Consider the following 12085-nt stretch of genomic DNA (forward strand, 5'->3'; position numbering starts at 1 on the left):
CAATCGCCGAGGTGGTTCTCGGGTTTTGAGTAAAGTGCCTATGTTTTGTTCATTTTGGACAAAAAACAGACAGAGTCAAAACCGAGTAGTTCTCCTACCCCTTCGCTCACCAGACCGAGCCTTAGGGGCTGCTGCTGGCTGGTGCTGGTTCTCGGTCGCGACGGCAAGTGATACAGTGACACTTCCCGAAATGAACCCCTCTAACTGACCATGTATTCCCTATCTGGTTAGGATTCCTCGACTGCAAACGGGATTATATGGATTTCACTATAGGTGTTCTATAACTGATCAAAAACCTCTTTATTCTCTAAATGGTCGCAATTGTTGGCGCCTCAACCCTCTAAATGGACGCCGTAGTAATAGATCCAAACTCATATATTTTTCTCAATCACTTGCCAGCCTCCTCCCACGTATGCCATTGCTACCACCACTCCCGCCACAAGAAATCGAGCGAAGAGAGAAATTGTATTTGGGATGCAAAGTTGGAACAAAGAGTTTGCAGTAAGTGCAAGCTTGTGATAAATAAGCTAGCCACAGTATTTTACAATCAGCGCAGCGTACATATATATTTTACGAAAACCTAAAATATTATGGTGTCGAGACAACAGGGGCTATGCAGTAGATACCAAGCAAAAGATAAAACTGCAGGCATGGTGGCAGGATATCGGGACAACAAATATTCCAATAACCTCGCTGTATTGAAACTCACGTACAACGTGAGGGGATGCGATTCTGCTAATACTAACATATGAAAATGTAGCCATTAGAAGTGTAGTCATTTCTTTATCTGATCAATTCTTTAACTGAAACAGCGTATTAGACCGAGCGAACTGGGTGTCATTTATAGAGGTGTCACTGTATGCGAAATGATATCGTATTATTTTTGCTCACTTTGGACATAACCATGATGATCCGCCGAGAACCCGGGAACTCGATCCCCTTGCTGGTTCCCGGGTTCTCTGCGAATTGCAATGGTTATATCCATAATGAGCAAAAATAATACAGAAGTGAAAACTCGAGGCCGACTTAGTAGTTCACCTACCCCTGCCCATCTCTGGAACACCCGACCGAGAGCCAGCGACCAGCCCCTAAGGAATACGGTATGTCAACTGCCTCAAGCCATGCTGAGGGGTGGGGGGGGAGAAGCACTGCGACGAGAGCGTTCATTATCATTTTTCCTTCTACCAGCAACAAGCTCAAGCAACGACGACGAAGTTCTTCTTCCAGGTCCTGGCAACAGTGGCGCTATCGGCGATCGGCGCTACTGAGGGAGCTACTGAGGACTGGGAAATTTACAGGCTCGGTAAGCTGTATGGCGAGCCCCACGGCACATTTTTCTCGGACACGGGTTTCGCCACAGTCCGGAGAGGCTGTGCATTCCGTCACGAGACTGGGTTGAAATCACACACGTTCGGGGCAAAATCAAACACTTATGGGGCACGATCAAACACAAAAAGACTTGGTCAAAACCAGACTGCGTAATTGTCGAAAATCAAACACTATTCGGACCGAATCAAAACAAGCTTGATGGTAGTGTGGTCCACTGTATATTAGGCTTCTCCTAAAATACAGTGATCACACATTAAAATGAAAGGCCAGGAGTGATCAACTCGCGCAGAAGTCGAGAAGAGCAGACGAGACTATAAGTTATCCACCGCTGTCCGCCAACTGCGCTACAAGAACGCTGAAAGACACGAGACGCGCGACGAGAGAACTGTGTGGGAAATCGTCGCTTCTGGGCAGAACAGTGAAAGCTACGTAAAAGAGCGACTCGAGAGAATGTGCTGCTCCAGTGCCTACGTCAAGCGTGTTAAGGAGACGTGCCAAATCTGCCCAGGTGACCACGAAATGGATGAAAGACGCATACGGTGCTCAAGTGTTACATGCATCGCGTTAGCCGTGCCCAAGGGAAACAAGAAGCCCATGTGCGTGAAAGTATGGAAGGTGTGGCAGTGCCCAAGCACAAATGCATGGAGAATCCTTCGTACAGCAGTTGAGCATACTCGTGGAAGTGCTGGATGCGGTGGGGTGCATCGTGCGGTGATCACCCCTGCAATGCGAACGTACATCGGAGACATGGATGAAACTGGTTTGGCGCCGCGGCACATTTGGTCAGGGCTGCGTCGCTACAGCGAAGCTCCGCCGCTGAACGGGGTGCCTACGTATGAACAGGTCGCTCGATGCGTCAAAAGCTTGCGAGCGAAGCATGGAGAGCGAAACTCGGTTGAATCGCTGCAGAAATTGGTGCGCGAGTGCCCCTTACACTCTGGAATAGATGCAGACAAAGCGTTCATGTTTGGAGGCACTCGGGATGACGATGGTTTTCCTCGTATCGGGAAGGGTGAAGACGACGATGCTTTGGTGTTGGGTGTGTCGACGGTGGGCCTGCTGGAGAAGTTGAGAAGTTTCCAAGAGTCGAATATTTTTGCTTTGTTTCATCTCGATGCTACATTCAAGCTCAGTGAGATCGGTTACCCTGTCATTACGTGTGGATTTAGCGACTACTCCAGAAAGTATCACCTGGCGGCTGTATTTGTCATTAGCCGCTTGACTCACGTAGAGTACTCCTCAGTTCTTGCGGCCGTGTTGCAAGTATACCACAAGTTGTTCTCCCAGGATCCCAAGATCGATGCGGTACTTGGCGATGCAGAAGATGCCCAGTACAATGCACTGCAGAGCTCACCTCAATTCCGAGGTGCCACATTTTTAATGTGCTTCTTTCATGTACTTTACAACGTGAGAAAGCGAACACGCCAGCTTGATAATGCTGCCGGTGCTATGGTTTACAAGGGCATTATTGCGATGCACTTTTCAGCGAGCCTCATGGAGTTCTATCAAATTCGTGATACGATTCTGGCACAATGGCGAAAAGTCCGAGTTCTCCAAGATTTTGCCAATTACTTCGAGAAACAGTGGATTCAAAGTCGTTACTGGCGTTGGCAAGCCTTTCACACCCCCACCGGCTACGCTACAACGAATAACCCGTGTGAAACGTTCAATGCTAGTGTCAAACGATATTTGATGCGGAAGATGTTCGACACCCAGCGGCTGCTTCGAAAACTTTCAGTGATATGTGAAAATGTGACGGCAGATAATTACAAACCTGCCGCGTCGATTGGAAACCCACCTTCGACACTAGTGAACACGGCCCGAAAATTAGTCCATGCTCAGCAGTTAGTGCTGTACGAGATGGGCGAGGCGCGTATTGTGAGAATTGTTCAATTGAGCTCCTTCAACAGTGAGTCGAAGCGTTTGGCAGAAGCTTCCAATCAGGCTTTTGTGCGGCTTATCACGAGCAAGACAACAGTTCAGTTGCACGAGAGGCTTGGACGACGGCAACGGCGCAACGCTTCCGCTATGCACAATCATGCAATGAAGTGGTCACTGTATATGGCTCATCGAATGAAGATGCCAGCAGAAGGGTGGACTGTGGACATTACCGAGGGCACATGTGAATGTCGGTATTGCGCGAAAATGGGCCATTGCTGTCACGTACTTGGCGCACAGATGCTAAGAGGCGATAGACGGTATTCGGGTGGGCGGTGCTGTGACCGGCTTAAGGACCGTCGAGTACGCAAGAAGCAGCGAGGCCAAACCGAGGAAGGTCGTACAACCGTGGAAGTTCCTATTGCAACACAGCCGACACTACCGCCATCAACTGTGACTCCAATTGAGACTGCATCTGACAACTTCACATGTGCCGACTCGGCCACTGTGCTCCCACAGTTTCCGTTCAACGCGCAGCAGACCTACTTTCAAGGGCCAACAGTCGTCCAGCAAACCGAAAGTCCCCAACTGCCTACGATCTTCAACGCGACCAATTGGGGGATTTCCCACATCTGGGGGGGGGGGCTTCACGAATGCTCGCGTCCAACACGGCCCACGCCACGCCATTTGGGCAAGGTATTGTTTGGCAGCCAAACCGATCAGGCCGCCCTCCTATGGCAAGAAGCGCACTAGAGATCCAATACCATTTTTAATGAGTCAAAATATCAGGATGTATTTTGAAGCTTTACTCTATCGCTCCACTTTACAATACTTTCACCAGCACTTAAACGTACCCAGCTAGGTTTCTAACGTTCTAAGAAACAATATGGCAATGTCTTGAGCTTTTTATAAAAAAAAATAATATACCGATCTTGAAGAGGTGAATTTTACAAAAAGACCTTCAACATTCTTCTACACCGCGTATTGGTGCTTTCCCGCTTGGTGAGTACTATTCACTGCGTCACACCTTTCTAGCGGTAATTCAATATAAAACGGATGCAAATTATTAATCATATCGCCTGCAGCTTAGTAGGGGTTAGCTGGAGAACATATTATTTTTAGTTTGCAGTATGAATGGATGACACTGCCAGTATGGATCGCTGAAGCTGACATTATGGATCGCTAACACTGACGCTGAAGTAACAATCGACACCTACACCTGCCCGTCCCTTGGTCTGTGCCAGTCCTGAGCCGTGTACTTTAGCTCGGTGTCTGGTGGCTAAGGTGGCGACCACAATCTAATCAACACACGCAGATACGCAATTGGGTTGACCGCCTCGTTCCTCGAATAGACTCTGGGTCCGTTGGGATCGCCGGAGGTGTTTAGCGCTGACCCGACTTCCTGCCTCGGTGATCTCACGTGCTCTCTCTCTGTCACCTCTTGGGGCTGCTAATTACCTCTGGGCGGCGACAGAAGTCTGGAACCGGGCTACAATACCGGGGTTGCAACGCCGTGAGGCTGCAATACTCACTGTTCCTCCGGAGCCACCACCGACACGTAAGCGTCAATGCTCGCTCTGGTACGTATAACTACAGTCGTGTTGCAATCGCGTGCACCAGGCCGGTGTCGCGACTTACGCTCTCGTACTTCGTTTTCTCTGGCTCAAAGGAGAAGGCGAAGTCTGCCCTCTCCTACACATGCATCTTGGTCTGCGGCTCTTGCCGTCCTCGTCGCCCTTGTACTGATCGCTATCGTCGCTGTACTTACCGCTTGTCGTCCTCGCTGCGCTCATCGCTCCTGTCGTCCTCGCAGCACTCGCTGTTCTTGTCCTCACCGCCGTCAGCATGCCGGCCAATTGTAAATCAAGGTTGTCACTCTGACAATGACAGTATGGATCGCTGACAATGACAGTATGGATCGCTGACACTGACAGTATGGATCGCTGACACTGACAGTATGGATCGCTGACACTGACAGTATGGATCGCTAACACTGACAGTATGGATCGCTGACACTGACAGTATGGATCGCTGACACTGGCATTTTGGATCGCTGACACTGACAGTATGGATCACTGACACTGACAGTTTATATCGCTGACAATACTGAGCAGTAACAATAAGAATGCAAGTAAGTCATCAGCAAACTAAATTTCAGTGAATTTAAAACGCAGTCACTGTATTGCAGAGGTTTTCTTCTATTCTCTTTACTCTTCGTCATCACTGCTGTCCTCCTTTCCACTGCTGTCCTCTTCTTCACTGCTCTGCTCCTCCTCGCTGCTTTCTTCGTCATCACTACTGACTTCATCCTCGATGTCGCTCTCAGCTTCGGCCTCGTCGCTGCTTGCCACGCGACCGTCACCGTCAACAGCCTCACTGTCGTCCTCCAGATCGCCGTCTTCACGCGCGTCGAGATCCCAGCGAACGGTTCGTTTCGGCTTCTTTGGGTGGCGTCGGTGGTTGTGCTGATGGTATGCACTTCGTTTCTTGTATGGAATATCACAAATACTGCAATACCCACCTTGGTCGTCCGCCTTCTCCCTTTTCTCCTTTGTCTTCTCTCTGTCGGGGTTGTTCTTACAGAAGCGGCGGTGGTTGCTAGGATGACGGCGAGAATCGCATTGCATATTGCAGAACTCACACATGTACGTGTTGAAAACTGACGCTTCTGTAGCATCCGCCTTCTGCTTGATCCCGCGGACTCGCACGTAGCAATGCAGCCTAATGTTCTCCTTCTTGAACTCAGCACCAGCATACACTAGGTCGCCACGGAAAAGCAGGAAATCGCCCGCATCAAGCGTCACGGCAGTGCATTTGTCACGGTCCAGTAGGCGCCAAAACACCCAGGATAGATGTAAAAGTAGGTGTTCGGCATCAGCGATATTATCACTGACGCCTGCACCACATCTTTCTCTAAAAGAGCCTTGCTAGTCTCAAAGGAGGGGAAGTCTCGGTGAAGACCTTGTCGTAGACCACCGGGAAGTGACTTAAGAGCCGCCCACAACTTGCGCTTCGTATACCACTCATCCTCCGACTCTTTCACAATTCGTTTGATGCGCTTGTAAATTTTCTCGATGGCGGGGCCAAAGACCGTGATACCTGCTTGGAGCCGCTTGGAGTCGCGCTCCAACTCGTACACTTCACCGAAGATTGGTCGGAACTCTAGGGCTTTCAACTCAGCAAGAGCGGACTTCAAAGTAGCAGCAGACAAATGTAGGTTGCCAATCAAGTAGCCGTCGTTCCAAAAGTTTGCCTTGAGTATTGGGTCCATCTTCTCTTCTAGCGGTGGCTACAGTGCTGTGTTTCGTCTTGCTGCTGTAGGCAGTGCTGCTCAGGTAGGTGGCAGCGGCGGCGCTGCACCCGGGCTCTCTTCTACTTGCTGCTGCTGGCGTTCTTCGGATAGACGGTAGTGCCGGGCTTCTCTCGCTACGGCAGCTGCTGCTACTGTTGGTGGCTCTCGGGTAGACAGCGGTGACGGCGCCGCGCCCCTCTCGCTGCTGCCGCTGACTGAGCTGACACTGGTGGTGCTTGGCCGGGCTGTGGCGACGACGCCGCGCTTGGCTTTCAGGCGACGGGGCTCGCACACGCAGCACAGTGGCTCCGCGCTCTCGGTGCTCGAGTAGGCAGCGAACGCTTCGCGACCCTCTTGCTGCTGCTGGGACTGGGCTGTGCGCGTGGGCACGGGTGTGTGGCCGCCCTTCTGCTGCTTCTTGATTGTGACTCACGAGTCGTAAGCCTCAAGTCGGGCGGCGCTTCTGCCTGAGAGCCTTGCCTGAGTGCCAATGGTGGATGTACCGATATGACTACAGCACTGTAGCACTGTAACGTGGATAGGCTGTTTTGATGCGGGCCTCTTGTAGATTTTAATGTGGGCCTGATCTTGATTTGATTGTGTACTTTTCTCATTCCGTCACCATCCGCACGGGTGAGCGTAGATTTTAATGTGGGCCTGATCTTGATTTGATTGTGTACTTTTCTCATTCCGTCACCATCCGCACGGGTGAGCGTAGATTTTAATGTGGGCCTGATCTTGATTTGATTGTGTACTTTTCTCATTCCGTCACCATCCGCACGGGTGAGCGTGAACGGCGTTGAAATTGACGTCACACCCCCGGGAGGAAAACGGACCTCTGCGTACCACGGCGGCAACGGCGGCAACCCGCAAACGCTCACCCTAAAGACTGGCGAGCGCATCAAGTGCGTGGAGGCCCACTGGGGCAAGTACCATGGCCGTACGCGCATCCGGTTTATCAAGGTTACCACAACTATGGACAGGTGGATCCAAGGTGGCACTTCCGCACCGGACGCGGCAGGAACGGACTGTGCCCCCGATGACTACCAACTGGGCGGCTGGCATGGGTCCTCGGGCGTGGAGCTCGATCAGGTGGGCGCAGTTTGGACTGGGAATTAGACCCAGACCAAGTTCGTTGACTTGCGCCTGCTCCGATTCGGCGGGGCTCACTCCCCAGACCTAGGATGCATAATGGCGATTAGTGTAGCGAGCAGAAAACAATGACAGTTTACCTTTTGATGTGGGACACGAACGCTGTCCGTCCGCTTAATTTTGTTTCTATATTCTATCCCAGCGCCGTCTTGGGTAGGTTGTGGACACCTTCTAGGATATGAGTGTGGGCTGCTTGGGCTGCTTGGGCTGCTCCAGACGCAGCTTATCCACCTGCCGTTCGTGCTGCTCGTGATGCATCTTGTCCACCTGCTGCCCCCTGTATGGAGCTGCTGCATCTTCTAAGCCTCTCTCATGCCCCCCTTGCTGCTCTGCTGGTGGTGCTTGCGCTCGTTTGTGTTGGAGCTCCTCATGGCGAGGATCTGGCTTGTCTTCCCCCGACGCACTCCGTTGCGGTGTTACCGGGGGCGGCGACCCAGGGTGCTTCAACGACTCGGTCCGTGGTGGCGTTAGGAAGCTTGGCTTCCCAGCATCATGGCAGACTCTCGGCTAAGGTTTCTAAGTGAGACCGGGACCTTTTGAGACTTGCATCGTCAAGGCATGGCAAACATTGCTTTCGGCTCCGGACAGACCGAAGTTCACTACAGAGCATTATTATCTTCGACACGAGCGAGAGCTAGGTCTACGTTCTCTAATAGAGCTACAGTTGAGGAGTCCAGGATAGCTGCTATTATAACAGGAACTACATGAATGACATTCAGGAAAATGCTGATGATCAGTCAAACCTGACGCTCGAAGACGCATGGAGAAAGCTGGTGACAGCGGTAGATTCACGCTTCAGATTGCGTTCGCCGTAGAACCAGCATTTTGTCAGGTACGCGGCCGAAGGGGATCTTGCAGCTTGAAGCGCAAAGGGTCTCCGTTACGGTCGCTTTAGCAGTTACGCGATGGGAGGTGGGCTTTAAGCGCAGCAGTGCTGCACTGAGGGACACTGACTGCAAGAAATTATTGTAGAGGCAGCCTGAGACGCCCTTAGTCTATACTAGTATGTAATCTATCAATCACCATGGCCATTTTTTGTAGTGTAGTGAAGCAAATTTAGTCTCAGTTTAACCCGTGCAGGTCATCGAACCAATAAGCAATTAACAACACTGGAGGGCTGCATGATGAAGTCTTCATTATCAGCTAATACTATCGCGAGATATCGACAGCAAGTGATTTTGAGGAGCATAGCCAAAGCAAACCCTCGCGAGGTGCCCATGAAGCATGTCCACGTAGGAGGGCCTAGCGACTAGAAGGGCAGCGAACGAACCCGTCGTTACGGCTGCGGGCTGTAGCTTCACAGAGGATTGAACATGGTGAACTCTGCGTAGCACGTATCCATGCAAGCAAGTTGAAGTGCACTCTCTTTTAGCAAATCTAGCCTTGCCAGCACTAACTCACTCGTAGTAATGGATGGAAGTGCTGACTTGGCGCTCTAAATCAGAGCGAAGCCGGCGTTTTTTTTTTGCGCTCGGTGCGGTTTAAAGTGTAGTAATTTATCTAAACCCGCGATTCGCTCCCTCGGTGGGTTAGTCCTATAAGAATTTCCCTATTTCCAGTTCCAACGAGATCCAAGGAAACCAATCTTAGCAGTTAGTTACTTAGTTAGGTGGATAGGTAGTTATTAGAACCAGAGGACGAGGCCACGAGTCGGAGTCGGCCGAGCTTACTTTTCGATTAGCTGCAGCGCGGTAAATCGATATCGAATACGATACAAGCGGACTGGTGCGACCGTGACCGGCACGCATACCAAGCAAGCCAGGGCTTACGGCGCACGACTCTTCATTGCCTAACTCGCCTTCCCACACGACTGCTATCGCACATGCGCACGAACTACCGAATTCTGATGTACCCTTGTTGTTGTTGTTGTTATTTTAGGCACACCCACCACACGTGGTAACACCTTCCTCGCTATCGACCCGGGTGCCTCCGAACACGGAGAGAGATGATCGCTGCAGCGGTCCCATATCCTGCAATACGGACTGCTCGAAGGTGAACAATTCGACGGACACCAATCAGGAGGGACGCCGGCAGAACTAAACGAGTCTCCGCAACTACGATAATGAGTGGCGCAAACGGCTACCATCACATGCCAACTCATTCAGCGATAACGAGCTGCACAGCCAGTCACTAGAATCTGCCAACGACGACAGTATCTGAGCTGAACGAGCATCTGCCGGAATCTGCCAGCTACCCTATCACAATCCCCAAGTTCAGCGCCAGCACCAGCACCATCGACAGCGAAAACCGAAACCGGAACCGACTCCCAACAACTATGACGTGGCTGACAACAGCGCGCCGCCCAAGCACTACTGGAAATTTATCGGCTACCCAAGTCTAAGCGACAATCTACACCCGCCATTCAAGACATGCATAACGAGCCGCTTTCACAACTTCCACGCAATGAACGACACGAGTCGGGCGCAACTAGATGACGAACGACTACGAACGACGGCTACGACTCCGCCAACGATTCAGACTACGCGTGCGACTTCGACTACGGCAACACCCATGACAACGACAACGACGAGCCCCACCCAATTTCATCAACGCGCATCTCGAAGCCCCTCGGCCCGCAATACGGCACACTGCACGAGCAGCCGCAGAACGAGAACACCGGCGATGACCACGTACCCCACAACGCCGAGGCATTCAATCTGAGGTGAAACTACCGCCAAGCCATTGAAACGCGCAGCTCTGCTACTGAAAGCTCCTGGACAATCCTGACGACGAATTATGGCTTCCACGACACCGCGATTCCCACATACTACTATTGCGACTACGACGCCGGTTTGCACAACCACACACTCGCATTACACGGTCGGCGCTACCTACCCAAGCAACAACCTACACGATCAAGACAACGGTGGTTGCATTACAAGGTCCAGCACGACAAAACAACCGAGAATTCGACAACGACGATGACACGGGCAAACCAGCTCGACCTGCACAGCTACTACGACGGCTACGACTCCTAATCATTACCACGACAACAACTCGACTACGACGACTACAACTACGACTACGACAAGCTCAATTTCGACTTCAACTACGACTACTTCGATCTCGACTCCGACTACAGCAGTTCAAACACGAAACTCACAACGTTGACGATCCGATGGCGTATGGTCACGCTGACTACTAAGACCTCATGCAACTACGGCCATCCCCACATCTACTTCGATCTCCGTTCCGGCCACGTCCTCATTCACAAGGCGTCGTATTCCAATCCGCGCCTCTCAACTGCCCACGCTGGACTAGCGAACTTCTTTCTAGGGGGCTTTCACTCGTCCAACGCGAACAGCCCCCGTACCAACGACAACAATATCAACGAACGACAGTCCCTGATACGTACTACAACGCCGCTTCCGCCACTCCTGCAGCCACTGCAGTAACCACGAACACCGCAAACCCGTCCGCGATGACTACTTGGCTACCAGAGCCCAATCGAACCCCACGCCAAAATACGCTTTCAGCATCATCGATCTCGTACGTACCACTATACGACAGACCGCAGTACTCTACTACGACTACGACGACTACGGCAGCCACAGCGACAACGACTACGACCACGACAGCGACAAGAATTCCACCAGCGAACGCCTCGACTACGCCAGCATAACGACAGCGAAACAGTCTACTCCAGGCACCAACTGGAGTTCGACACGAACGCGACCACGATCCGCAACAGGGAACGCACGATCACGAACCCATCGAACCGCAGCAACGCGATACGGCTACGTCGCTAACCCATTCGACAACGCTTACGCCCACACAAGGCCGTGATTCGCATTATTCAAGGGGGCCGCTCACCACGCCCTATCGTGGGCACGAACCGAACGCTCTGGTTGAGTTTTTTCGGTTCGTCGGCAGATCCGGTCTGCACTATGGATCTAGTTTTTCTATAGATTACTTGCACTTGTCAGACCCTGAACCTACACCCCGACCATAAGAATAGAGCAAACGTTCCCGAGAAATAACCTACCTTTTACGGACCTTGTACTAAATCTTAGCTCTGCTGATTAGCCAGAGTGTAACACCGCTAAAGACTTCGTGCCCCACCTCATGAGTTCCAAACTAGCCTCCCCCAGTGCTGACGTTCTAGTCTGTAGAACACTCGCCCGTTGGCTCTCGCCTGCGGACTTAGCGACGGCACATCGGGGGGCCCGCCCCTCTCTCGCTTCGCTCGGGGAGCGCCGCTGCGCGGCCTGCCCCAGCCTTATGCTAAGTCCTCGGCTCGGCCAGGCGCGGTGTCTAGAAAAAAATATCGGGTTGCAGCGCTCGCGTTCGTTCGCTCGCGCAGACACGGCTCCGCCTAATCGGCGGGTGTTGGCGATCGGTGAATGCACTGGGTGAGCCTCGCGCTCGCATCCGCTCGCTCTCGTCCATTTGGCCACTAAATAACGGTGCTCATTATTGAGCAGTATTACTGGT

At 51.9% G+C, this 12085-nt stretch overlaps 6 protein-coding genes across 6 annotated transcripts; 4 read left to right on the forward strand and 2 right to left on the reverse strand.

Moving 5' to 3' along the window:
• Positions 1-1779: 1779 nt before the first annotated feature.
• Positions 1780-2247, forward strand: PHYSODRAFT_418797 (hypothetical protein; the record flags this gene model as incomplete). The annotated part of the gene is made up of 1 exon (XM_009537320.1): positions 1780-2247. A coding segment is annotated over one exon (468 nt), but the record flags the coding sequence as incomplete, so codon positions are not given.
• A 45-nt stretch (positions 2248-2292) lies between these two features.
• PHYSODRAFT_524758 (hypothetical protein) lies at positions 2293-3063 on the forward strand (the record flags this gene model as incomplete). The annotated part of the gene is made up of 1 exon (XM_009537321.1): positions 2293-3063. A coding segment is annotated over one exon (771 nt), but the record flags the coding sequence as incomplete, so codon positions are not given.
• A 261-nt stretch (positions 3064-3324) lies between these two features.
• Positions 3325-3507, forward strand: PHYSODRAFT_377407 (hypothetical protein; the record flags this gene model as incomplete). Its single annotated transcript, XM_009537322.1, has 1 exon — positions 3325-3507. A coding segment is annotated over one exon (183 nt), but the record flags the coding sequence as incomplete, so codon positions are not given.
• Positions 3508-5675: 2168 nt separating this feature from the next.
• PHYSODRAFT_420499 (hypothetical protein) lies at positions 5676-5852 on the reverse strand (the record flags this gene model as incomplete). The annotated part of the gene is made up of 1 exon (XM_009537323.1): positions 5676-5852. A coding segment is annotated over one exon (177 nt), but the record flags the coding sequence as incomplete, so codon positions are not given.
• A 155-nt stretch (positions 5853-6007) lies between these two features.
• PHYSODRAFT_525779 (hypothetical protein) lies at positions 6008-6478 on the reverse strand (the record flags this gene model as incomplete). Its single annotated transcript, XM_009537324.1, has 1 exon — positions 6008-6478. The coding sequence occupies one exon, from the start codon at positions 6476-6478 to the stop codon at positions 6008-6010; it is 471 nt and encodes a 156-aa protein (XP_009535619.1).
• An 810-nt stretch (positions 6479-7288) lies between these two features.
• On the forward strand, positions 7289-7618 carry PHYSODRAFT_524035 (hypothetical protein; the record flags this gene model as incomplete). Its single annotated transcript, XM_009537325.1, has 1 exon — positions 7289-7618. A coding segment is annotated over one exon (330 nt), but the record flags the coding sequence as incomplete, so codon positions are not given.
• Between the last annotated feature and the right edge of the window lie 4467 nt (positions 7619-12085).

The sequence above is a fragment of the Phytophthora sojae genome (genome assembly GCF_000149755.1).
Source record: "Phytophthora sojae unplaced genomic scaffold PHYSOscaffold_10, whole genome shotgun sequence".
Taxonomy (NCBI): Eukaryota; Oomycota; class Peronosporomycetes; order Peronosporales; family Peronosporaceae; genus Phytophthora; species Phytophthora sojae.